Raw genomic sequence first — 27,982 nt, forward strand, 5'->3', positions numbered from 1 at the left:
TCATCAGGCTGCATCAGGTGAAACCATTTCCAAGACGTTGCCACAGACCATTGCACTGGACACCTCACTGGGGACTACAATGGATGTGTATGGGGCATCAAGATTGCTATGGAGGTGAGCAATTTTACCCTCAAAGTCCCTTGTAAATAATTCACAGTGGGCCTCTGAAGGGTCTAAAACAGTGGTTCCCAACCTGGGGGCCATAACCCCCAGGGGGGCCACAAAGTAATCTGGGGGGGGCCATGAACAGTAAATTATTTATTTATTAAACAGCTTCCCCCCTGTATGCTGTCTGCTCCTCACTGCCGCTGCAGATGACATCTTCCCCTTGCTCCAAACAAGAGGGGAAGACTTTTGCTTAAGTGACAGAGGGTCTTTCAGGTGCGCCAAGGGCAGGTGTCTGCCTATAAAACACGTGGCAGATGCTGAAGGAGGCTGAGGGCGGAACTACCAGGAAGAAGAGGGGATTACTATAGCTGACTCCTATCTCCTTGCACTGCCACTGCTGACGATGCCTTTGTTCAGAATGAGAGGAGAGGGCTTTTTGTGAAGCAGAAAGAAGCCAGGCTGTAAGGAAAGGCTGCTTTCCCTCTTCCTTCCTGGCAGCCGGCCTACCTGCCTTTCTTGACTCCTGCTTCGCTGCCACCTCCTTTTAAAAATTATTCTTATTTGCAAGGCTGCCCAGATCTCACCTTCGGCCCAGAGGGAGCCAAGGAGCAGTGAGGAAGCGTAGGACTTGCTCATCCTCCATTTCTGAGGCTGTGTGTGCCAGTGTCCCCCCTCTCTTCCGCCTACACTCTGTCCCCCCAATCTCTCACACCAAGATGCTGCAGCAGGTGAGGGCTTCCCCCCCCATATGCCTGCATGCCTGCAGATGCTTGCAGGAGGGGCAGGTATGTTTGTGCAGGCATGTGCTTATCTGTCTTTCTCTCCGCTTTCATTCTCCAAGTGCACGCTAACCAAGTCATCAGTTCTGATGATCATCCCAAGGCCTAAAAGCACTAACCCCCCTACTCAAACTGTCCATCCTTTTGTCTTCACAATCTAGCATCCCCATCACTAACACATTGCTGCTGCTTGATTATTATTTTAAAAAAACAGGTTGGCTGAGGCTGGGATCCTGGTACTGCAGCAGAAATGTATTTATTTATTTAATTAATTATTATTGCATGTATATCCCACCTTTCCTCCAAGTTGCTCAAGGTGCTGCACATGGTTCCCCCCACTTTCCATTTTATCCTTACACCAACCCTGTGGGATAGGTCAGGCTGAGAGACTGTGTCTGGTCCAACATCATCCAGTGGGCTTCATGGCTGGGTGGGGATTTGAACCTGGATCTTAGTCTAACATTGTAACCCACTGGTGTTGGGAGACAGGACTGTACATATTTAGACTGTATGTGTCGGGGGGAATACCAAGTTGATGAACCTTTGTATTAAGAAAAGAAAGCAACACCTCCCTGTCTGCAGGGAGCTTTTAATGGAAAGGGATATTGGAGATATGATTTTGACACGCACCATCTTTTCAATTAACAGAGACTAAAATTAAAATCAGAAGGGGGAGTCACAAAAATGTTTGAGCTTACAAAGGGGGTCCCATACTCATAAAGCTTGGAAACCACTGGTCTAAAACTCCATTTCCTAGAGTTGATGTCAAGAGACTCTTCACAATACAGAACAGCTCCACTGGATGGCTACTTGAGGATGCAATGGTGGCAGAGAAGTGAGCCTTCTTCGCCACCTTCACTTCCACACATTAGCCACAGTTATGATGTTTTACTCATGCCCGATCAGCCTCACAGCACATATTTCACCATTTGCACTCTGGGCGTCATCCAGCCTGTTTCATTGCCCTTTGCAGCTTGGTACACCAGTGAGCTAACCGGGCTCCACAATGCTGGAGAGGGAGCTCGGGGGCAACCATGTCAAGAACTTAACACACCTTGCTGTTCCACAGCGTGACAAGGGCTTCAACAGGGTTACCTGCTCCTAACTACTGGGAACTCCCCCAGGGCATTCAGGAATCCTGTGGATTCCATTAGTCTCCGGGGGTGGACCATCTTAATCTGTCCACCACTCTTGCAGGGGAAAATCGGAGCTGTAAGTCTAAACTTCATCAGGAAGTGGTCTGACTATGACAGTGGGGCAACATCAAGCCCCCCCCCATCTCCAGACCACCCTTTCCTCCATCTGGAACAAAAACCAAGTTGAGGATGTGCCCTGCCCTATGTGTTGGGCCAGCGACAACTTGAGACAGCCCCATGGTCATCATAGAGGCCATGAAATCCTGAGCCAGGACACTAGAGCCAACCTCAGCATGGACATTGAAATCACGCAGGAATATACTTCAGGGCTCCTCCAGTACTGCAGCTGAGATGGTCTCCGCCAGCTCAGTCAGAGAAGTTGCCAGGCAGCAGGGTGGACGGTACACCAGAAGCAACCCTAGTTTACTGTCTCCTCAGCCTGACACCAGGTGCAGGCCCTCACAGCCAGCTCCAAGACAGATTGGTTTCCTGGTGACAGAGATGGAAGTTCTGTAGACCACAACAACTCCCCCCCCCATCCCTGCAGCCTGTGCTGGTGTTGCACTGAGTATCCAGGTGGGCATAGCTGGGTCAGATCAACTCCTCCCAGTTCACCCACCCAGGTCTTGGTAATATTCACCAAATCGGCACCTTCGTCCACGATCAAATCATGGATGAGTGTGGTTTTATTGTGTACCAATCTGGCATTAAACAACAACACACACAGGTCAGTGGGCACAGCAGATGAGCAATGACGAACCTCTCCATGAGAGGAGTGGGAGCAAGGAACAAGACGTAAATAGCTTTGCCCTTGTCTTTTGTGGTAGTTCACCACCTCCCCACGGCTATACCTCCCTCTACCCATGATCACTGAAATTGGGGTGGCATCACCCATGTTCCTCCTTACTAAGTTTCCTAATCAAAAAGCAGCAATGTGGTGGAGATGGGGATGCTAGATTGTGCACTACAGACAACAGGGTGGATAGATTGAGGAAGGGGGGTTAGTGCTGTGGAAGAAACAGCTTTGCATTGTGTTTAAATCAGATCTTTCTAGAGGCACTTTATTAAAATATAGCAAGCAGCCGCTTGGAGAGAAATTTAAACAGGCATGGAGGCTCCATGCAAGCCCAAAGTTACCTCTTCCAAGCAGTTTTCAGCACACATTTATAGCATTATTTCAGAAGCACTAAGAAAGCTGCTTTCTTATCATCACACAAACATCTTCTCTACTAAGGACTGAGTAATTAGCACTACACACACATTTATCTGTTTTGTGATTAGAAGGTCGGGCATCAACAGTTTCTTGGAACATCCTGTGACATATCTTTGCAAAATATTCTTCCAGCATATTTCAGTATCATTCTTCCCATCACCCCCTTCGTACTTGCAAAAACTTAACCAAAGTTTGAGACCTAGGAATTTTTATTGCACACTACTCCTTTTTGAGCTTCTACAGCTCACCTTAATCTCGAACTTTTGAGATTGCATTAAACCATGGATATCACTCTTCTCAAATTATTTCATTTCTGTGATCTCTACATACATGTTATGTACTTCCTGTTTTTGTTCTGGATTCAAAGGCTTTTGCATTTGTTTCATGGTACAACTGAAGCAACATGCTCCTGCTGAGAGGAAGGGAGGGATATAAATCAAATAATAAATAAATAAAAATAAATAAACATCGCACAAACATTATGACAGCATAAATTCCAATTAATATAGCAAATAATATCAATAAGCCATGTATTATGGTAGAGCCAAATGGTTCAAAAATAGAACTGAAGCATGACCATAAATCCCAATTGTCTCCTGGATATATAAGTAGTTCATACCTTGGTATTTAAAACTGCATTTAGCATTAAAGTAATGGACGTTCTGAAACACTGAGAGTTGTGTTATGTATTCTGATGGTGGCGGTATTTTTGGGAACAGGATAAAGCATAATTGCATGTGGCCATGGACCCATTGTTGCATAAGAGTCATTCAATTGACGGCCACCAGAGCCATACACATTGGGAGAGTTTCTCCTTGGTGCTGCAGTCATGAAGGTCCATTCCTGCTATCCCCAGGTACGTTCTGGCCAGAAGTGAAGCAGCCAGACAAGTCCAGAGAGTAGGAGCCACTCAACAACAGCCCACACCCACTTCTGGAAGTGGGATCAAGGCAGAGGCTTCTTTTTCTAATATGGTACCTGGTGTGCCAAATATTTTTAGTTGCACCTTGTAGTGGCAAATCTTCACTTTGGAGTGGCAAATCCTCTTCACCAGTGGGTGTTTAGCTCACAACTAGACTTCATAGGTTTTGTCTCCTCTGGCAGGCACTAGGCTCACTACCAGTGAGAAGAGGCTTTTAGTATCCCTCCAAAAAGGGAAACAGAAGCAGGAAGAAAGTTTCCAAAAGAAGGAAGAATGGAACCAACCAAAACCAGGAACAAAGTCAAAGGTTTTCTTTTTCTTCAGGGCTGAGATATCTGAGGGGGCTGACTGGTGCTGCTGCTGGAGACATCAGGTTCTTGCGGTGAAGTCTTGCAGTGTGACGTGTGAACCCACATTTGGAGTCCTTGGCACTTCACAGCAGTGTTGGTGGTCAGCAGTATCTGGAAGGGCCTTTCCAATGAGGTTCTAATGAAGACTTCCTTTGATGTACCTTGTCGTGGACCCAGTCACCTGGCTGGATTGGATGACACTGGTCTTCTTGTTCCCTGGGTAGGGCTGCCTGGATCTGTGAATGAAAGGCCTTAACACACTTCATTAACAACTTACAATAGTTCATGACTACTGCATTATTTAAATGGAGATCACAATGGGCAGGATTCATAAGGGCAAGAGGAAGAGTATCTGTCTGGTTTTAGCACAAATTTTGGCATTTTTTTCTTGAGAATTCTGTTCTGGCATTCTGGAACTGATGGACAAGGGGATGCCAAATTGAAGAATGAATTCCTTCAACAGTCTTTTGGTAACTGTGATGGTGTCAGCCTTTGCACATGGATAGGCTTCAGTCCATCTGGAATACATGCATATAACAACAAGAACAAATTCATAAGAACAACATTTATGCATTTGAATAAAATCAACCTGAATATTTACAAAAGGTGGAGGATGGGCTGCCATCTTTGTCCTTACAGCTTTGCCCATATTGTGGGCTTGGCAAACAGGCCAGGTGTGGCAATACTACTGGGCCATATTTGGAAAATTTGGAGCATGCCAATCTTGCTGTACTGCCTGTATCATCCCACCTTTGCTAGAGTGAGCCATGCCATGGTGCACCTTAGCAATATAGGGAAGAAGGACCATGGGTACCCCCAAGTGGCCATCTGGGGAGCGCCACAAATGGTCTGGGTGCAAGGGCACCCTGCAAGTCTCAATTTGTCTTTTTCAGAATTGGGGGCCTATCTTGAAGGAGCAACACTTTTAATGGTTGCTATTGGAGACTGGGCCATGGTGGAGAGATAAACAGAAGTGGCCTGGGGTGTATAGCAGAGTCTGCCAAAGCATTTCCATGCATAACTTTATCATGAAGAATTGATTGAGCTTGGCATTTAAAAATGCGATAGAAGCAGATGATTCTAAAGCATCACGTAATGCAGCAATGTAGGGGCTATTCTTTAACAGTAGAACCACTAGAAATGAGAAACCCGCTTTGTTTCCAAAGCTGTCCATAATCATGAACTACACTAAAAGCATAGTGAGAATCAGTATAGATTTTTTAAACCATTTTGTCAGAGGCTATAGTGAGGGCAAGAAGTTCAGCAGCTTGAGTGGAATATGCAGCAGGCAATGGATTGTTTTCTGTTATTTCATGTTGAGAACAAACAGCATAACCAGCAACAAGGTCACCCTTTGCATTTCTTAGGCATGAGCCATCTTCAGTAATTATGAATGAGATCTCCTTCTTTATATAAGAAACCAAATATTTGTGCTGGGATCTTGCCAGCAACACCTTTAACTTTGAACAATTTTGCAGCGCTGTACTTTTATCTAATTAAAATCCAAATCTGAGAGAAGGTAGAAGTACTAAAAAGAGGAGGGAGCTTCAGAGGAAAAATGAAGCCTCGCTTTGAAAGGCGCTGAGAGACAAAAATCCATCTGTAGAAGAAAAAGGCAGAGGGAAAGTCTCTCTTAGGCACCAGTGATGAAACATTTTAGTAGAACAGTTTGTAGCTACATAATAAGATAGACGTAAACATTAATAAGACATTAACAAATCCCAAAAAAATCTTTGTTGGTCATGACTTGGCTGAAAAGAGTTAGCAGACGATACAGTTTATGAAGATTGCATTATCGTCTGATAATGTAAATTTGACTTTCCCTAAACGGACCCATTAAGACATTGTGTTGTTAAATACCTTTGCTTAACACCAGAGAGCTGGAGTTATTAGCTTCTGTTTTCCCCTCCTTTAATGAAATACTAAGTGTGGGTAAAAGTGTTGATACATACTTCCAATATACACAGTGATGCAGATCTCACCCGCCCCATGACAAATTCTAGTTTTCTGGGCTTTTGGGAACCCATAGCCTCTGTCCATGCACAGAATACGGCACATGACAAGTTGTTCTGGAATTCCCATATCATGATGCCAGCATCAGGCTCACTTGTAGTCAAAGGCTAGCCCAATGCAAACTTTAAAATTTATCCAATTTTTGTATACCCAAATGTTCTTTAGAGCCAATTAAAATAGCAATACGAACATGCTGTTTTAAAAGTGGGTTGGAAAGGAGGGGTAGCTGCTGGATGATGCTCTCCCTTTTTTGTTAACCAATTTTGTTTTAGACACTCAAAAATGCAATTTGCAATCCTTTTGGGGGGAATATTAGTGAAAAAAATCTATAATATCTTCTGCGGTCTGTTCTTTAGATTCCTTGAACTTCAGTTGGGGATACTGTACAAGGTACTTTAGGAGCGCTTGGTAGGCATGCCTGGGGTGGTGCACATTTTTTTTTTCTTTTAGTTGGGTTTTCATTTCTTATTGGAGTCTTTGAGACTACAGGTTTGAGATTCTCTGCGCCGTTTTGACATTTCATCATATCAGTCAAAATATACGTTCCATACTCAAAAGTTCCCACCAGGGAAACTGTAAATCTGGACTGTCTCTAGTATAGAAATTCCATTTTTTGAAAAATCTGTAATGTCAATGGCTATTATTGTTACACATGTAAACGCTGGTGTTCCTTTTGGCGGGGTCGGTACATCACTCTTGGTACATCACTCTTGGATCCTCAATCCCCCATTTCTCTTACACAATTCTTATGGGGTTTTTCATGCATACATGAGAGGCTTATTTCAGAAGTCCAGTCTGGTCGTGGGGTCTGCCTCGGCACAGCAACATCCACCTAATGCCCAGAGGCAAGACTGAGACGGCGGCACAAAGTGTATTTTCTCACAGTTAGATCTAACTCATAAACCGGTGAAACACCGGAGAACAGGAAGGGAAACTGATTCAGCCAAGTCTCCTTTTTGGTTCAGTCCTACCGAGTGTCTTTTCGTTCAGCTGGCTCCAGTAATGGTCCGGTGCGACTCAGAGAGAGATTGGTGCGGCTGCACTCAGATCGGGCTTCACCTCAGGAGATCCCTCAATACATGCAAGAGCTCAGAGCTCACTTGCTCAATTCACACTGGGATAGGGGAGTGGGCTAGGGTAAGTTCAATCACACCCACTGAGCCATGGGGTTCCACCGAGTCTCCTTGCAATGCAGAATGGCTTAGGAATCTTCTGGCTGTCTGCGGGTGGCTAGACTCAGCTTAAGTCGCAAGCTTGGTCAGCGGTTATGCTCAATTCACACTAGAGCACAGTGTTCATTTGCTCAATTCACACAGGGGTCCATTTGCTAACATCACTCTCAATCCCCCTTCCCACTTTCTCTCTTCCTTTTTTTCTTTTCTCTTTACGTACACTCTCTACTTACATAGTGAGTCTAACAGATCTAGCAGCAAAAGATCGGATAGCACAGTCCCAAACAAGAGATGGCCGGGCAGCACAGGCAATCCCTCACTGACAATCCCCAGTAGTGATTTCGAAAGGTCTCCTACCTCTGGGGTGGCGCCGGGGAGTAAATGATGGACAGTCCAGACCCTGGTTCTCTAGTGAGCATGGCTATCCAAATAACAGCACCCTGTATTGTGGAAGAAACAGAGCTTTGTGTTGTGTTTAAATCAGCCTTCTTTGGCATCTGCTACGTGTTTTATAGGCAGACGCCTGCCCTTGGTGCGCCTCAAAGTCGCTCTGCCACTTCAGCAAAAGGCCTTCCCTCTCATTTGGAGGAAGGGTAAGGTGTCATCTGCAGTAACAGTGGGGAGCAGACAGTGTCCAGGGAGTAAAGACTTTTGTTGTTGTGGGACCAAGCCCTACAGAATGTCATAGGGCGGTGACCTGAAAATTGATGTTTTTTACTATTGCCCCTGTATTGTGGAATGCCTTCCCTCTACCGTACATGAAACAGCAACCATCGGTTGCTTCAGATGTCTTGCAAAGATGTCTCTTTTTGCCCAGCCTTTCCCCGACCCAAAAGGTCAGACCCTGTTTTTATTTATATGAATTCCTGGTTTTAGGTCGTATCCAGCGAAGTCATCCTCTGGGCGCAAGGACTTCCACCTGCACAACAGGACATCCTCTCCCTGTGCCCCTCCAAATCTCTTCTAGGGGTTCTCCCAACCCTCCAGAGTATATTTGGGTGGGGCACAGGGGAAGCACGCAGAGAGGACCCTGTTGTGCAGGTGAAAGTCCTTGCATTAATGGGATGACTTTGTTGGATACATTGTTTTATTTGTTTTATATGTTTTTATACTACTGTTTACTGGTTTATTATTGTTTTAATGATACTGTTTTTTATGTTGTACACTGCTTAGAGATTTAAAAAATATTAAACATAACAATCTTTTTTTTTTAAGAACAAATAAATAGCATCACAGCTAAATAATTTCAAGGTTGCCAGGAACAGTACATTTCTGCTATCAAATGCCTGAGTGAAAAGCAGTGTTTTTAAATTTTCTTTTAAAAATTATTTTTTATTTTTCCATCTGAATGGCTAATAATGAGGAACGGCGATGCACCTCACCAGGGAAGGCATTCCATAAATGAGGAGCCTCCAACAAGGTCTTGCCATGGGTCAGCACCATCCATGTGGCACCCAGTGGTGATACCACTAACAGGGCCTCCCTTGTTACTTAGAAGACCCAAGATGGAGGCACTGTTTTAGGTACTTGGTTCCTAATCCATGATAAAGATGGCAATGAAAAGTCTCAAGAATAGGTAACGTTAGTAAATTTGGGAAAATATTATTTTGCCATGCTATGCAGAATTTAAAAACCATGTTAAGGAGGTTCTGAAAATAAGTAAATTGTGTACATTCTAATCATTGATTTATCAGTTGGAAATTAGCTGTGATTATCTGGTAAAACAGTCAGTGGACCCTCAGAAGTTTGTATTTAAACATCTTATAAAGCCTTCATCCTTTCTGTCATGCGGCTTTGAATATATATTTTATAGTTTGTCACCTGTTTCTAATTACCCAATGTAACATTGTAAAGAAAGGATGGAAGATCAACATTTTTGTTGCTGAAGGAAGATAGTTGTTCTATAGAACCAGAATGGCCTTGCTGCAATTTAAATCTGACTAGCTTTTTAAATGTCATATTGATGTGGTAAAAATTAGAATGCATTGAAGAAGGTACAGGTAAGCGAGAAAACAAAGCTGCACTCGAGATCATTTTAAAGCTGGAGAGCTCAATACTTTCCTGCTTTCAAGACAATGGCCTCATTCCCACATCACTTTAAACCATACCTAAACTTCATGATGGTTCTAAGGTGAACAGACAGTGTGCTGTTGCATGTTGCTGACATCATGGACATTTGGCTCACTCCCCACTCTTGCTGCTGTCAGGATTTAAACCATGGTCTGGCCAAGGCATGTCCAAACTCAGGCTTCTAGTTTGTTTCCCCCAAACAAACTGTGAGTGGTAATCAAGCTTTGTTCATGGTTTACCACTTGTGGTTTGTTTGGAAGAAACAAATAATAAGCCCAGGCTTGGACATAACACTTAGCCAAACCAAGGCTTGGCTTCCAGCAGCAACGGAAGTGGAAGAGACACACATGTTGCATGTTCACCTGTATGCCGCCTTCCTGGGCATTCAGGTGTCCAAGGTACCAGAGAGATGAGTAAGGCAGACTGAGACGCAGGTTTACTTAAAAGGAGACAAAGTGTTTATTGAGTAGCTTTCAACCCACAGGTGTACTCAAGACACAATGGGACAGGCTGAACACTGAACTGGGCACACCAGGAACCCTTTATAGGATACATGTTTACAGCACAATAATGAGCAACTAATTACTACAAGGATTATGTCATAGCTTTCCGAACATAGCCCTTCAGTGATGGGGCTCTTTCCCAGAATCACACAGAATTTATTATTTATTTATTTAATTTAATTTATATACCGCCCTAAGCCCGAAGGCTCTCTGGGCGGTGTACATAAAAGGTAAAAGCAGGCACAATATATAAATACAATAAATATAATAACTCAAAAAAACAAAAACACACAAACAATACGAGAACCAAACAACATCCAGAATAGAACATAGTAATAAAATACTGTAAAAATACAGTATAACAATAGCTGATAAGCAAAGTCTCCTAATTGCCTGGCGAGGCATTAACTGCCCCAAGGTCTACACTATCTGGTTAACAAGGCACCTTCCCAGCATCACAGCATCACTCTTGGCACAGCATCAGAGCTTTGCCTGTTAGGAACCCCAGATTAGACCCCAGGTGGCTCTGAGCTATACAGTGACCGTCCTTTGACCCATCTCCCTGCTTGCTTAGATGCTGAATGCTAAACTCTACAGAGAACTAAGGCTGGGGGGGGGAATACAAGCCCCCCTTGCCTGCAGGCAGCTATTCTGCTGATATAGCTGCTGAGCTTGCCCACGGGCCAATACATCACCTTAAGACCATAGCTTAGTTTAAACTATGGTTTAAAGTGATATACAAACCAGGCCAGTAGTGCTTGACTGTATATCTACAGTGTAGCATGCTACTGATTGCTTACTGTTCTCATCAATTTTATATCCTCATGCCATATTATTCCAGTAGTGACGGAACCAGACATCTAGAAAAGTTAATCTATGGTTGTACCTTTCTTGGTTGAGGGAAGGTTAGAAATGTTGTCCAAATTCTAGCAGTATATCAGAGTTTAAAGATATCACAGTTTACATACTTGCAGTGGGGCTAACTGATGGCATTCCTCAATTTCTAGTTATTAATTGTTGATAAAATTTGGTTGGTTTTTAATGCAGCTACATACTGGCTGCATTCACATATAATGCTAAGCCAAGGTTTCTTTTAATCATGGTTTGTTCCACAAACCATGAGTTGTCTCATACATGAGCAACCAATTCATGGCTTGTTTCTCCAAACCTTGGTTTGTTTTCTCTTGCCTTTGAGTGTTTGAGTTGGGGTGGCCAAACATCCAAATGGTTGAGTTCAAGGATAATGCCAAACCACAGTTAAAAACAGCCATGATTTGTAAACCAACAACAAACTACGGCTTCAGATTGTTGGCAGAAAACAAACCATGTTTTGCTGGACTGGGTTCAGATGTTCAAATAAACCATGGCGTAGTATGTTGTACAACCTAGCCATTATAAGCTGCTATGATTTCAAGTGTTGCACTAATTTGAGTCTTGTTTTTTTTCCCTGGACTCCATTTGTCTTGCATGCATTGTAAGCCACTGCTCTGCAATCATTCCTAGAATTGCTGCCAGTCATTGGGGGCAACCAAGGTCTTATCTGCAGGACCTTCCATTTTGGAATTATTGCCCTAATCTATAATGCTGTAAGGAGAAGGTCATCTTTCACTTAATGTCCTGAGCTTACAATAGTGCAAGTCATTCTGTCATTTTTATGTTTGTGAACCCATGCACGTTCATATTAGTTAGTTTGGCTGATGTTGAAGGGACAGTCTACATCAAGTAATCTTTATTCACAGAGAACTTATTCCTTATTCCAGAGCTCCTGCCAAAGGTTGAGACAGTTGCTTCAGCAATCTAAAAGAGATATTTCAAGTAAGTAGAACCCAAGCAGTTAAACTGATGCAGGAAGTATGGTTGCCCATGACATTAACTTTTAAAAGCATATTCTAGACATTGGGGTATGTGATTTTTATGAAAACTGATGTTTTTAATTTTAGTAATTAAGGAATAGTGTTTTACATATATAACTCAATACCACTGAAAGAATTAAATATCTCTAGTGTATTTGATCATACAAGTTCATAAAAAGTCTTGCATAAGTACTGGTGATTATATGTCATCATGAAAAACCAGCTTCATGGAAAGTATCTCAGCTTGGTAAGATGCTGTAATAACATCTTATTTCTGCTCATTTCACATTCAGGAAAAGTGGGAATGCCAATCATCCTTGAGATAAATTCAGGCCGCAACAGGTTCTCTCGCATTAAAATGTAATATATCAGAAATGCAGATAACCTAACAAGCCAGTTCAAACATACAGAATCAGCACATGGTTCAGTCCTTCGTGGACTGTACCACATCAAACTTGAGTTGAGGGGTGTGTGTCATATATTTGAATGATCCTTTGTGTTTGATGGTTTTAATAATGGAAATAGTGTTTTGAATGTATTCAATATGAATATAACTTTTCTTATTAGTGGTTCCAACAACAATTTCATGAAAACATTTAGTCAAATATACCATAATACTGTGTGACAGAATGCAGTAGGTGCTTCTAAATAGCATTTCACTTTTGTTTAGACATCACAATTTTAAAAACTTTTTATTTCAGGCTCTGGACAGAGAGTAATTGCCATCGTAGCTTTGCTTGTTAAATAACAAAATGAAACAGAAATTGGCTTGTTAAATAGAAATGCAAAACAGAAAGAGACAAAATACAATGCTGCAGTAATGTGCAAATATATTTTAAAACTAATAAGTGGAGAATGTAAGTCTGATGCTTGCTTGTGCACATTTTGTATTTGGATATCTGTGTGCATTGTGTAGTTCACCAAAGTTTATAGGAGAAGAGTTGAGTCACAAGACAGTCATCAGTGGTTACTGTTAGCTTAAGTGTTACTTGTAGAGGACATGAGTAACCAAAATATGCAGATATAAATGTTTATCTTAAGTGTTTTGTTTCTCCAGAACAAGGCTGAGATGTACCAGTAGGCTGAGTTTTAAGTGATACTGCCCTTTCTGTGAAAATAGTGATGTTTGTCTGCGTGTGTTATCAGTTAACAATTACTCATTACATTTTCATTTTGCAACTTCAGTAGTTAATGGCTGGCAACTTTATGCTTCAGTAGAATAACTGCATTTAGGAAAAAAAGTTTGGTTTGTTCAAAGTAATAATGTGAAACAAGGAAGTTCCAAAGAATTGCTATTTTATTAAGATTCTAAGAATGGGATGTACTCTTTTGTATGAATTTGTGAGCAGATATACTTCTGTACAGGTGAGCAATATAGAAGTGAGGTATATAGGGATAGATTTAAGCTAAGCTGATCTGGGTCTGGCTGGTGCCCAGATGGGAAACTGCCTGCAACTTTTGTGTACCACCTTGAGTACCATCAGAGAAAGGCAGAATATAAACTTTAAAAAAAAAATCTGAAAAACCTAATCTGCAGTTAAATGTTCAAATTTGAACAGTGTTTCCTTTTTTCCTTTGGATGTTGCAATCCAGGAATAAAAACATTGTATCTATAATGTTGCCCAGACATCTCATACCAAGGACGTTTGTAGAATATTGTGGTTAATGGGGTATTTCATTTGTCTTTTCCACAAACACTGTTGTCTTCTGTGAATAATTCCAGTATAATTGTGTGGTGGTGATAACAGATATAGGGTTTGGTTACCTTTGAAAATCATAGAGATACTTACAAGAATAATCAATCATTTAACTTATTTGATAGAGGTAGTGGTATTATGAAAATTAGTATTGGTGTATTTTTATATATTGAGGGATGTATAATATTGGGGGATAATTTGAAGAGAACAAAGGAAAGTTGGGAGAGTACAGTTACTGTTTTCATTGGATGTGAAGTTAGAGTTGTGGCATACCTCCTGTAGTTTTCAGTAAATTAGTAACAAATGTAGTGTAATAACTTACTAGGCCTTCTTTAATACTTTCCTTTTCATTCCCTATGATACTATCAAGCAATTGCAATTGGCCTGCAACAATTACTGTAAACAGCTAAAGGTAAAGTTGGATTAATCTGCCAGTTAAACCAATTAAAGCATACAGCCCTTCAAATAAGCAATTCGTAGTGAATTTTGTTTGTTTAAAATCCATTGGTTTGCTCTACAATAGGCCTTAGAATGACTATCTATCTAGAAAGATGCATAAGTGTCTTTTTAAAGCTGTAACCCAAGAGCTTTGGGTACTCTCTTGGGTATCTGGAAATGTCAATGATCTGATGTTTTAATGATCTGTGTTATTACCCAAAATATTTTAAGTGAAATGAACTGTATTTGGAGGAGATAAATCGAATTTAGGGGTGCCAACTCTCCTTCCCCCCATGGAGCTCTCAACAGTTGCATGACATGCAAAAAATTTACAGATGTGGCTTTTTCCTGTCAAGGAGGTGCAGTGGTGTGAAAACCTGCACATGTTGAATTTCTGCTTGTCATGCAGCTGTTAAAGTACGGAGCCAGTGTCAAGTCAGAGAAGTGGCATCATAGAATTCAGTCGACCAAGATGTTGGATCATAAAGCTTCTGATGTATTTCAGAAATTTTAAATCTGATATCAACATCTAAAAATTGCTGCTTGCTTACTTCTTGTACAGTTGAATACAGAGCCTGCTGTTCTGCTCAGTTTGCTTGTGAATCTGTTTGTGCTGACTCTCTGCTTAATGCTCTCAGGTTTTACTTCTTACAAATGAATGAATGGCATAGGAGGTTGTTCCCAAAGGCAAATGAGCCATACCAATCAGCTATGTGGGAAGGATTGTGCAATGTTATTCCATGCATCAGGAAAGGGGCTTTGAACTCCCACATTCCTGTATGATGGCGGGAAAGGTGTCTGTGTGAGGTTGAGCGGGGTGTGTGTGCTGGGGGGGGGATGAGTGGGGGAAAGGGGAGCCCAAGCCCTGCTGGCACCCAGCCCATCGATGCATACAGTACGTGGGGGCAAAAAAGTAAAACAAAACAAAACTGGTATATATGGAAGCTGAGTCATTCGTTGAGAATACCTTGATTGGGCTGCTTCTTTGTAGTCCTTTTATTTTCAAAGGCAGCTGAAGCTCTATTTTGGAATCCTTCTGTCTCATCTGCTTTGTTTATTTCTCATGTGTAACAAAATGTGCCTGTGAGTGGTAGCTCTGCATTTTATTGTATGTAACTTCCTATGGTGTTGCATTTGGTTTGATTTTTGTGCTCTTCCGTTACCAGGGTCTAAATGAGTAAGCTGAATGTTGCATCAAGCCTCTTTTTCTGGATAGGCCAAGTGCAAATGTGACTGTGGTTCCTGTGGTCCCGTCTCCTCTTCCTCCACTGTGTTGCATATTCCCCCTTCCGTGTCTTTTCAACTGTGGCTCAGCATTAACCTCTGTACTGACACCAACTATGGTTTTGCTAGCCAGATTTCCTGTTCCCTGGGGTTTGTTAATTCATCACCAACTTGGGTTTCATATCCTGGTTAGAGTTGATAACAGATGTACAAAATATTTCCTATTTTGCCTACCAATTACCTTTGTTCATTTAAAAGCATATGGACTGCCTTCAAGTAGATTCCGATGTATGGCGACCCTATGAATAGGGTTTTCATGGTAAGCGGTATTCAGAGAGGGTTACCTGTTGCCTTCCTCTGAGGCTGAGAGGTAGTGACTGGCCCAGGGTCACCCAGTGAGCTTCATGGCTGTGTGGGGATTCAAACCCTGGTCTCCCAGGTCGTAGTCCAACCACTTTGCCACACTCGCTCTCTTAAAAGTGTTTACAAGCTTTCAAACTTTGTAACACAATGCAGTCCAGTTCATAGTAATCTAATGCATCAGCTCCACAAAATGAACAGTGGATTTAAGGTATAATCCTTTCCTGTATGGTGCTGTGCCCATGAATGGAGGGAACCCTGTAGGACATTAGAATCCTGTTTTGCTGTCTTCAGTTTAGCACACACATACATATCTGTGTCCATGAGCCATGGACAGGAAAAAGAAACAGGGCTCTGTCATGCCTTATGGCAAGGATAGGGAAACCTGTGGCCCTCCAGATGTTGTTAAACTCCAGCTCCCATGAGCCCCAGCCAGCATGGCCAAGGATGATGGGAGATGTGGTTCCCCATGCCTGCTTTACAGTGATCTCTCTATACATGGGTGCAGGTCTCACACAGGGGAGAATTGTGCCCTTTGTGACAATTTGACTTTGAATATTTTTTTTAAATGACTTCATAATTAATAAGTACATTATTGAATACACATGTAGCCCTGAAAACATATTTTGAGAATAGAAATAAGTTAAATAGGATATTTTGGTTGGTTGGTTGGCTAGGGATTTTGTTTGTTATTTGTGTATGTATTTAAGGTAGCTTGGTGGGGAAAAGCCAAACAGTCACATAAAGCTGCAGATTTAGAAATCATTAGAATTGTCTACAAAGTGCAATCAACCTGTGAAGCTTATAGCTGCGGTTAATTTTGAATAATGAATCTGAGAGTGAGAGAGAGCATGGTGGAAACAATAACATAACAGAATGCTGGTAAATAAGTTTTGGTAGCAATAATACTATTTTTAAAAGGAATCCAATATGATAGTAGGGCTTTTGCAAGTAAATAACTGCCATCAATATCGTAGATCCTTCCTGCTTGACCTACAAACAGCTAACTGTGTTTTGCAGGTGATACGAAGAAGTAGTGATGAAGAAAAGCTGCTGTGCTTGGTTCGACAGCGTGCAGGACATCACTGCCAAACTGCCGTCATCGTGATACTTATTTTGGCTTGGGAAGGGATTCCTCACCTTCTGGCTGACACACTGTACAAGGAACTGACCCAGAGTCTCAGAAAATATGGCTGTCCAACCAGCCGTAGGTGTGCACTAAATGAAGAGTAAGTGCACTCCAAAGCACTGATATATAGATGCATGAAAGTCTTAATTATCTCACCTAATTACCAATGCGTCTGTTAGATTTTTTATGATTTCAGATTATAGCCCTAATTCATAAAACATGGGGGAAAACTATACAAAGCGTTATTTTGTAGTGGCCTTACATCCCTGCTGTTCAGTAGGGTGCAGACAACATTTAATTGCCATTCTAAATTTAATGTTGTGGGAGGACCAAAACGAGCTTCATGCTCCTTCTATTTCCATCTTTGGCCCCAAAAAAAGAAAAAGGAATTACACAGACAGTTGTTTTCCTTTCTTTTTTAAGAGGATGCCCTTTACTTCAGCCACATCTTGCTGTGATGTTCCTGATGCTGTCATCAGGTTATCACTAAACATCTCAAGCTTTCTAATCAAACAGTCAATCCCATTAAAAGGTTAGTTGACTAGATCTGCACCTAAGTGAGGCCATATGAACAAAGCCGCTTTCATACAGACTCTTGAAAGGGATGTTTCTAATGAAAACTCTCAGAAATCAACCATTGTGGATTTCAATTTTTTATTGGTTCTACCAGATCTGAATATTTTTGTTTCAAAGTACTGGTTTCTGCATACTCATTTCTTTATTGGCTTTATATATATATACATTTGTGTATTGTGGTTCAGGTAACCTAAAGAAAGAGTGCTGAATATTTTCATATTTTAAACTAATAAAAATTGAATGAGTCTGATTAAAACTGAGAAAGTCAGATTCCTGACTATTTGCTCACAACCAGAATGTATGTATGTCATGTTAGATTAATGACTGAGGGTGAAAGTGTTTTTTTGTGCTTCTTCAAGAACGCCTACCCACATATTCTGTGCAAGAATACCCAGCCACATATTCTGTGCAACATTTGATAAGTTTTTGCTTGCACATTTATTTATTGATTACTTGAATTTATATCCCATTTTTCCATATAAATATGCTCAAAGTGGTTTACAATAGCACAAAAATGCTAATCACTTCATCAATAACAATCATTTCGAAAACATAACAATCATTACTTTTAAAACATACTGTGAATGAGTGGATTTGCACAGAATACTTAATTTGGAGTGCATTATCCACATCATTTTTCTAAGGCCAGTTCTGTGAGTGGTGTCCAAAAGCAATCAAGTATTTTATACCTGGAAAAGTAACATAGATAACCCATTTGAGGTAGGTGTTTTTTTCCTAAGAGCACTAGCTCATAGTAACTGCAAAAAAGTAACTGGATAACCATCATGTAGATAATTGGATTTGGACCTTTGTCACTAGTTCTTAATGTAGTTTGGTTGTAACTTCCTGGGAGGCCATCTGGTGCTCCCTCAAAGATGGAAAAACGATGGTGTTTCCAATGAGAGCAAAAAGTACATCAAAGCAGGAATGCTGTTTATATTACCCACAAATTCACAAAAGTATTGTTTCTAAAGTGGTTTATTTATTTTTTATTTATTACTTGATTTATATCCTGCCCTTCCTCCCAGCAGGAGAAGGTTCTTGGACATATCTAGCTTTTTGCACCTAGGTGTGGGTGGGTTGGTCATGAAAAGTTTTATTCCTATTTTTGCTGTCATTTCCCATTTTATTCCTAGTTTGTTGTGGCAGTCTTTTATATAGGTAGTAGCTTATATGGGGTAGTGAGACACCAATTATGTGTTGTCTGTGTCAGTACAGTGACTTTGTTTTGGATTTCTGCAATTCTGTGGCATGGAGGAAAGGAATTGTTGCATTTATGCAACAAATGCTATCCTGGGAAAATTGCCTATCCTGGGGAAAATCTTTTTTAAGTCCATATGGAAGAGATTTATGTCTTAACTTTATACTTGAATTGGTCTTTATCAAAAGCTGCTGATAAATGATTACGTGCATGCTTTTTCCATGTTCTGTTGAGAGCTACATGGGGTATGCATTTATAGAATTTTGCTATACTGATAGCTGACTGCTACTTGTTTAAATCTTCTACAGTCGTACTTGTGCCTGTCAAGGTCTTGATCCAGAGACATGTGGAGCATCCTTCTCATTTGGCTGTTCATGGAGTATGTATTACAATGGCTGTAAGTTTGCCAGAAGCAAAACCCCTAGGAAATTTAGACTTCTCACAGATGATCACAAGCAAGTAAGTAATTCCCCCCAGCCCTGCTTTCTCAAGATAAAGTCTAATATTACTTCTTAAGGACCAAAAGTAAAATGGGTGCAGGGATTTTGCTAATTGGAACAGTACAGCACTTGGACATCTATACTTTGTAAACATTCAAGGCAACTTGATATGGAATGTAATCTCATAATTTCTCCTCCTCTATCATTGTTACATGGTTTCTATGTGGAGATTGAGCACCACTATAAGCGAGTTCTGTTCATAACAAAACACTCATACATTATTGATTTACAGGGCATCAAGCTTTTTCTTGACATGTTATTTACTCTTTTGTTTGTAGTTAACTTGCTGGCTTTCACAAATGTAATCCTTTCATGTCTCCAGTAACCCACAGTCAAGTGTAGTTTACGTATCTGCATGCATTGTGTGCCCTTCCAATTAAAAAAATAAACATTCACCCAATTAATAATGAAGCATTCATCCTCAACTACCTTCAAGTTGTCACTTTAAATAATGTTATCCCAACCAATTTTGTTAAGTTATATTTCCCATATTTAAAAAAGTTGGAATGTTTCACCAATTTGCATGTCATCCTTGTGCAGGGGCTATGCTTAATCTTTTCTGTTTTTATTGGTTTGGATAAAAGACAAGATCACAAATATTTCAAATAAACCAAAGGACCAGAACAGCACACAGGAAACATTAAAAACCATACTTAATAAATAAACTAAAACAAAAGTAAATCAGCAACATCAAAAAAATTAGTAACAATCACAGATAAAAATAGGTGGAAAGCACAGTGCAACCGTTGTTAGTTGTCTATGTGCTTCATCCCTCCCCAAAAACATGGACAAAGAAGTATGTCTTTGGCTGTCATTTAAATGAAAACAATGTAGGGGCATGATGCACATTAGAGAAGAGGCTATTCTAAAGTCGTGGGGCCACCACTGAGGAAGCCCTACTGTGAACTTCTGTTCCACTGTGAACCTCCCTCGGCGAGAGGGCCACCAATAGAACCTCTTCTGCAGTTCCTAATGAACAGGCAGGGTGGTGTGGGAGGAGGCATAAGAACATAAGAGCCTGCTGGATAAAACAATGGCCCATCTAGTCTAGCATCTTGTTCTCACAGTGGCCAACCAGATGCCAGTGGTAAGCATGCCAGCAGGACCTAAGCACAAAAGCATTCTCCCCTCCTGCAGTTTCCAGCAACTGGTATTCAGAAGCATACTGCCTTTGACTGTGGAGGCAGAGCATAGCTATCATGCCTATTAGCCACTGATAGCCTGATCGCTCATTAGTTTGTCTAATCATGGACTCCTGGGAGGAAGGGCAAGATAGAAGTTTAAATAATAATAATCCTTTTCTAGAGCCATCCAAGTTGGTGGCCATCACTGCATCTTGTGGGAATGAATTCCATATTTTAACTAGACACTGGGTCCAGAAGTACTTCATTTTGTCTGTTTTGAATCTTTTACCATTCAGCTTCATTGGCTGTCCACAAGTTCTAGTGCTAGGAGAGAGAGAAAAACTTTTCTCTACCTACTTTCTCCATGCCATGCATAATTTTATACACTTCTGTCATGTCATCTTACTTGCCTTTTCACTAAACTAAAAAGCCTCAAATTCTGCAACTTTTCCTCATAGGAGAATTGCTCCCTCCCCTTGATCATTCTGGTTGCCTTTTTCTGAACCTTTTCCAATGTTTTCAGAAATTTATGTGCTGCTGAACATTGAATTGTATTGTTCTTATTGTAAGGGTGAAAAATATAATAGAACAGTCACTTCATGAAGCTGTTTCTCTGCTTTTTCTTACTGTTTTAATTAGGTACCTTTTTATTTTAGCTAAATACTGAATATTGATCATTTTGCAGATGACATAAAGCTAGGATGTATAGCAATGCAAATGCAGAAGAAGATAGATTCAAAGTACAGACAGATATGGATCATTTGAGCAACTGGACGGAGTGAGATGAGGTTAAATGTAAAGAAGTATAAGATTGTACTTTTAGGTAAGAATAGCATGTAGTACAGATTTATAAAGATAGAGACATCTGTTGTCTAGAAAGCAGTCAAGAAGAAATATTGGATAGATAGTAACATTTTTTGTGTGACAGTTCATGGTATTGTGTGTGCATGCAAAATCCGTCCACCTTCTCTCAACAAATATATAATCTTAATTCTTCTGGGGGTGGGGTAGCTATGTTAGTTTTTTTGCAGTACAACAACAGAGTCTTGAAGCACTTTTAACAACTAACAAACTTATTATGGCATGACCTTTCCTGGTCTCGTCACCAGGTGCGATCTTAATGCTTGTGCTATGCAGGCATACTTTGGGAATGCTCTGAAGATGGTGAGGGTGTCATGTGCACAAAAAGTATAATTGGGGAGTAGCCCACAGATACAAAGGGGAATCCCTGGGGCACAAGCATAGTTTCCCACCCGCTCATAGAAGAGAGTGAGGTAGCATTGGCATATGCCAAATAGCCCCTGTTTCTGATAGGAGCCACTGGACAACAAGATCTTGCTGAGTGTCTTACAAGTATGTATAGTTTCAATCACTCTGGTCGTTACATGTCTAGCAAAGCATAAATAAAGTTACAATGATATATTAGCTTGAGAAACATGATTGCAGTGTACATTCTGTATGAAACTTTTAACTGTCCAGTTAAAACAAGAGAAGAAGCTTGCTACCTGTCATTGTCTGTCATCCATCATCGCTCCTTGTTTCCATTGCCCAAGCTTTAAACTTATGTAGCCAAAATGGCGGCAGTTGCACACAAGAGAGAGGTATCAGCAGGTTTGGGAGAACTCTGAGATTTGCAGGAGAACAAAAAATATTGGGGGGGTGACCCCTAAAGGGGAGAAAAAGACCCTAATGAGGACTAAGCATGCTCTGTTTCTATGGAATGCTGACTGACTGCTGATGGTGGGTGCAGAAAAAGTTGCAGGGGAAAGAGGAGGAAAGGAATGGAGTGGCTGGAATCCTGAACAAGGAGCATACCACACTGCAATATTTTGTTGCAGATCCCACTTATTCTTAGTTATGTAATTGGTTTCCTTGGGTAGACACCAGTTTGTTTGTAACTATTATAATTTTAATTGGGTAGATGGAGGGCAGGCTCAAGAAGTACTTTTTCATTATATGCCCTGTTATTTATTGTGTTTTTGTTTTAACATACCTTACTGTGTTGCTTCTTAGATAATAGGATATTTTCCCTACTTAAAGTTTCAGACATTGCCTGAAATTGGCTCAAAACTGTGCTTAGAAAAATGTAACAATAGCTGTATGGACAAACGGATGTGCTCCACTCATTAACATAGGTCCAACTGAGTTTTCTTCAAGCAAATGTGATATTTTAATTTAAAACAAAGCAGTTTTTGTTTTGTGAATTTGCTTTTTTAGTATTCCTCTCCCCCCATAAAGAGCTTGGGCTGTGGGCCAGAGAGTCCACATACTTTTCACCCCTATAAATCGAGTAGGCAGCCTTAAGTAAGCTGCCGTTTCTTAGCTTGAATCATATTGCCCCCCTGCAATATTAGCATGGTAATAATAATGACCTACATTACAGGACAGTTGTAAGGATTACTGAAATAATGGCCTAGTTCACACGTTGCGAGAACGTTTAAAGTTAAGACATGAGCTTTGCTCCTCCCCTGTCATTTTGCTTCTATGCTGCATTGAGCTAAGCCATAGTTTGGCTTAGCATGTTGTCAGAACCTGGGCTTGTGGTTTACAAATTTATAGGACAAGCCTCAGTTACAGTTTGTGGTTAGTCTGGAGAGAGCTAAACCATGGGCCAAGGTTTTGGACAACACACTATGGCTTAGGTCAGCAGCAAAATGACTGAGGTGGAGCGTAGCAGCCACGAGATCCTCTGCAGGAGCCTGCACATTTTGTTTAGCTATGGTTTAGCTTAGCATAACAACTAGGCCATTGTGTATAAAATGCTCAGAATGCTCTAAAGCATTATACAAATGCTATCATTATTGATGTGTGGCACATTTCCAGATATGGCATTTGCTTTGCAAAAGAAATATGTTTGTCTTTTATTGCCAATATGAAGTCTCTTCCAACACCTTCCTGAGCTCTGGAAGGTGGAATTGGGATCTTCTGTGAATGTCTTGTTGTGCCAAGTGATGGACTCCCCTCCCCCCAAATTCTCAAGAATGTTGTCGTGTTCTGTCATTATGACAGCAAGCTTACATGTGGGTGGTAACCAAAACCACAGAAAGCTGCATAAATATTGTACTGAAGCTATGTTTGATGTTGTTTTCACAGATTTACTAGTCTAGCTCTCAAGTTACAAAATTATATTATGACTTCTCTCCCTGTCTAGGAAGAAAATCTAGAAAATAATTTGCAAACTATAGCTACTGATGTTGCTCCACTATATCAGAAACTAGCCCCTGATGCTTTCCAGAACCAGGTAGGTCTGGAAAAACTCTATGATTTCTGTATACACTGTTCCTGTATGAAGCCTCATCATTTAGTACAGGTGATACAGAAAGAAAAGCTGTACAAGTCTGAAGGTGCCAATAACTGCAAATGTTCATACTTCTATAGATGAAGAATGCCTTCTGCTACCTTCACAGGTCTAACTAAACGTTCAGTTAAGCTGCAATCCTGTACACATTTACCTGGGAGTAATCCTAGTTAAACACAGTAGGACTTCTAGGAAGACATGCGTAGAATTGCACTGTTGATGCTGCAGCGTTTGTGCTGCCCTGTTCCCTACTACAAAGAATGTCATTTTGTCCCCTGTCCCCCAAAATTAAGTGTTGTATTCTTCATCCTTGGTGCCAGTCAGTATTTTATATGAAGTTTGCATAAAATATAGTTTTAATTAGATTTTCTATCTAACTTGATTTTTTGCATAGTTATCAGATAAGTCAGTGGTTTCCAAACGTTTTTCCCCATGGACCACTTGAAAATTGATGAAGATCTTGGCAGACCTCTTAATGTTTTTTTCCTGCCTGTTGTAGCAATTGTAACATACTGTGCTGGGTGCGGTATTACTTTATTGCATTTTAATTGCTTCTTTTATTGTATTTTATTGTATAACAATTTGAATTCCATAGAATTATATAAAATTCAAATTCTATACATAGTGTGGACCACCTGAATAAAGCTTGTGGACGTGATCTGTGGACCACAGTTTGGGAACCCCAGAGATAAGTCATACACTGTCTCACACTTACCAGTTCATTGCTGTTAACTGCCATTGTTAAAATGTCATGGTAAACTATCGTTAATGGTTTACCATAAGTGTGCAGTCGATTCCAGCTTTACTCCTCTAGTGGGTGGGAGCAACAATCCATGATCCTTGGATTAATGCTGTGACTAAACTGGGGATCATGGTTTGTTTTGCTCCAAATGAACTACAATATTAATCCACAGTTTGTTCTAGAGACTTGCCAATCATGCTTTGCTTGATCAATCCCTGGTTTGAATGTAATGCTAAGCCAGAGATTGTGAATTGTTGTACCTGCTGGCTAAGGGAAGGAGCAAAACAGGAATGATCTCACGTTCACAGTAAACTGTGACCTTGGTATTCCATGATGTGTGAACTGGGTCTGTTGTTGACTTCAAGTGAAAATGTGTCCCTGAAGCTGGTGGTGTTTGACCAAGATATGATATCTCCAAATAAGATCTATTTATCTTGTTTTAGGTGGAAAATGAGCACCTAGGTCCTAACTGTCGACTTGGGATCAAGGAGGGTCGCCCTTTTTCTGGTGTCACAGCTTGCATTGATTTTTGTGCACATGCTCATAAGGATACACATAACATGCACAATGGAAGCACTGTGGTATGTAATGTTACTGGAATTCAGTTTCCAAAGTGCTTGTTGATTGAAACTTGATTTACTTTCCTTCCTAATGTTGCCACCCGTAGCTGCATATTCCCTTATTACTCAACAACTTGCTTAGGTGCTTAATGGTCTATGCTTTTCTTTACTAAACTTTGCAATGTAAAGTATAAACAAACCACATTTATACAATTCAGAATTGCAACAAATGCACACTAAACAATTGAGTTCCTAGTTTATTAAAGTTGACCTCTTTTTGTAAACCGCTTAGAGGTTTTCTACAATCAAGTGGTATATACATTTTATTAAATATAAATACTGTCCTAAATAGAGCTCTAGTTCTTGGCTATGTTGCAATCCTGTTAGAAAACTGAAGTCATTTGCAAAAGGCCCTTCAAGATGCCGTGGTTAAAGCTCATGAGTTTGTGTAGATTGATAGAGGTAAGGTAATTAAATCATTATACATGCAGAACAACATCAGTGAGTGCAGCAGAACTTCTCTGTCCTGCATTGCCCACATCTGCTCTGAGGGTTCTCCCAACCTTATATTCTCTTGATATAAGAACTTTTTCAAGGTGAAAAGCAACTGAGTAGATATGTAAAGGATTGTGCTGTTAGTGTGTTTTAAATTGTGCCATGTTACATGAATCATAACTTGCAGGTCGATATTTTTGTCATACACCCATATATAGAATATTATTCTACATTGCCCTTTCTTACCAAATTCTAAAAGACCAACATGATCTTCGCTAAAATTGCTTCAACAGCATGCAATTCAGAATTTATTGTATCTTTTTTTTTTTTTTTTAATTAGGTTTGTACTTTGACAAAAGAAGATAACCGTATGGTTGGGGTGATTCCAAATGATGAGCAGCTGCACGTATTGCCCCTTTACAAAATTTCACAAACAGATGAATTTGGCACAGAGGAGGGGCTGGAAGCCAAGATAAAAGCTGGGGCAATACAGGTGCTTACTGCCTTTCCACGAGAAGTAAGAATGTTAGCAGAGCCGCGTAAAGCAACAAAAAAGAAGAAACCAGAAACAAAGAAGCAAACTTCTGCAGAAAAGAAGTATCCTACACCTGTAAAGGGGAAAAGTAGAGTGCAGGAAAATAAAACTTCACAAAGTTTAGGTACGTAAAACATACCAAGTTTCAAACGTTAGTGGTGGAAATCTGCTAGTTATGCTGATACTTAGAACTTTACATCAACAATCAAGCTCTTAGTGTGGCTAATACGTTAAGTTGTGAGGTGGGGTAAGGCAAAATGTTAGAAGTACCAGCATCTCAGGAGTACATTTAATAAGCTGAGACTGAATCATGACAAAGTGGAGGTGCTGTGGATAGGTGGTTCTCAGAAGCAGGAATTAAGGGGACAGCCTGTTCTGGATGGAGTTGTATGCTCCCTAAAAGAACAGGTGCCTAGCTTTGGAGTACTCCTTGATTCAAAGCTGTCCAAGCAGCTTCAGCAGGAAGGAGTGTCTCTGGCCAGCTACAGCTGGTTTCCCAGCTTTGGCTGTTCCTGGACTGGGGACAGTCTGGCTTCAGTAATCCATGTTCTGATAACTTCACGATTAGAAGATTGCAATACCCTCTACATGGGGCTATCCTTGAAGATGGTCCAGAAGCTGCAGCTGCTGCAGAATGTGGCTGGTATGTTGTTAAGTGGGGCACCGAGATCGGTTCATACGTGACTGATTCTTAAAGCACCACATTAGCTGCCTGTGAGCTACAGAGCCCCATTCAGGGAGCTGGTACTGGTGTACAAAACCCTGAATGGCTTGGGGCCCAAGTATCTCTTTCAATATCTTGCTGACCCATGCTTGAGATTGGCAGGGGAAGCCCTGCTCATTGTCTTGCCAATGGTATAGCATGTGGCTGAGTGATGCAAGGCAGGGCTGCTTGGGTCATAATGCCCTGATTGTAGAATTCTCTGACTGGAGAAGTGTGTCTGACCCCACATTGACAATAATTTTATGCTTACTGTATTGATTTTTCAAAAAATTCTGTAACAAGTAGCAAGCATGGACAATAAAGGGGGGGGGAACAGATCAGCAACACATGTAAAATCATAATACCATTAAGAAAATCAGACATATTTTTAAAAAGAGAGAGGAAAAAAAGAAAGGGAAAAAAGGGATATAAATAAATAAATTGGGGAGAAGGGATCAGATAGGGGAGGGAATATGCTCTGGCAGAGCCCTCATGGTGTAGCAATTATGCAACCAGCCCCAACTAGCAGTGCCAGTCTCAGACTATTTACGTTCTTTATGCCTCTGAGTAAAAGTCACTCTTTCATATGCTGCATGGGAAGAAAGATCCTCTGACCAACAAGTAATGAGGAGAGCCGTTAGATCCTTCCAGTGTTGTAAGACCAGTCGTTTGGCCCCTAATTAAAGCCCACGGGGTCCTCATTGACAGTCTTTAGGCTTCAGTCTGAAGACACCTTTGTTCATCTGAACTTTGGAGACATAAATGGAATGTGGAGCCCAACAGTTTTAGTATTATTGTCTGCTGCACTATGTTCTTTCTGTGTAGATACATAGTTTTATGTTTTAATTAATGTTTTTGTGATGGTTGTACATTATTATTTTGGGAACTGCTTTGGGCTGCTTTTGGAGGAAGGGTGATACAGAAGTACAATAAATAATATCAGTGAGTTGCTGGAGACGTTCAGTAGAAGGTGACTATGTTTACCATATTAACTTTTTATTCTGAAAAACTACTGCATTACGGTAGAATTAGTAATAGCAAACTTTCATATGGTGAAAGAATGTAAACCTGTTGTGCTTGTGAACTGTGTCTGTTGGAGTTTGCATGTTACTCTAATAGTTCTTCAGCTGAAATTTTAACATTACAAATAATATACTCAATTGAGTAGGAAATCCATTCCGTTTGGCTAAAGGCATGGCACTTTGGAGACAGCTTGGAGTCCCTTATAAACCTAGTCATCACTTCTTTCTTCATGACCTCTGCAAGCTTTCCCCCTCTCAG

The 27,982-nt window shown here is 40.7% G+C and overlaps 1 protein-coding gene and 1 non-coding gene across 4 annotated transcripts in view; one reads left to right on the forward strand and one right to left on the reverse strand.

The window, feature by feature from the left end:
- Window positions 1–27,982, forward strand: part of TET1 (tet methylcytosine dioxygenase 1) — a 138,202-nt gene that overhangs the window by 87,333 nt on the left and 22,887 nt on the right. For all 3 annotated transcript variants that reach the window (XR_009763942.1, XM_061635185.1, XM_061635186.1), the window contains 5 exons: window positions 16,859–17,067; window positions 19,053–19,203; window positions 23,520–23,609; window positions 24,852–24,989; window positions 25,804–26,122. Coding sequence is in view for 2 of the 3 variants with exons in the window: in XM_061635185.1 (XP_061491169.1) it covers window positions 16,859–17,067; window positions 19,053–19,203; window positions 23,520–23,609; window positions 24,852–24,989; window positions 25,804–26,122 (907 nt within the window). In the remaining variant the exon portion in view is untranslated. The remainder of the gene's footprint in view (window positions 1–16,858; window positions 17,068–19,052; window positions 19,204–23,519; window positions 23,610–24,851; window positions 24,990–25,803; window positions 26,123–27,982) is intronic.
- LOC133389879 (U6 spliceosomal RNA) lies at window positions 19,740–19,844 on the reverse strand. The gene has a single exon (XR_009764186.1). It is a non-coding gene; the product is annotated as a U6 spliceosomal RNA (small nuclear RNA).

Source organism: Rhineura floridana, chromosome 7 (genome assembly GCF_030035675.1).
Source record: "Rhineura floridana isolate rRhiFlo1 chromosome 7, rRhiFlo1.hap2, whole genome shotgun sequence".
NCBI classification, from domain to species: Eukaryota; Metazoa; Chordata; class Lepidosauria; order Squamata; family Rhineuridae; genus Rhineura; species Rhineura floridana.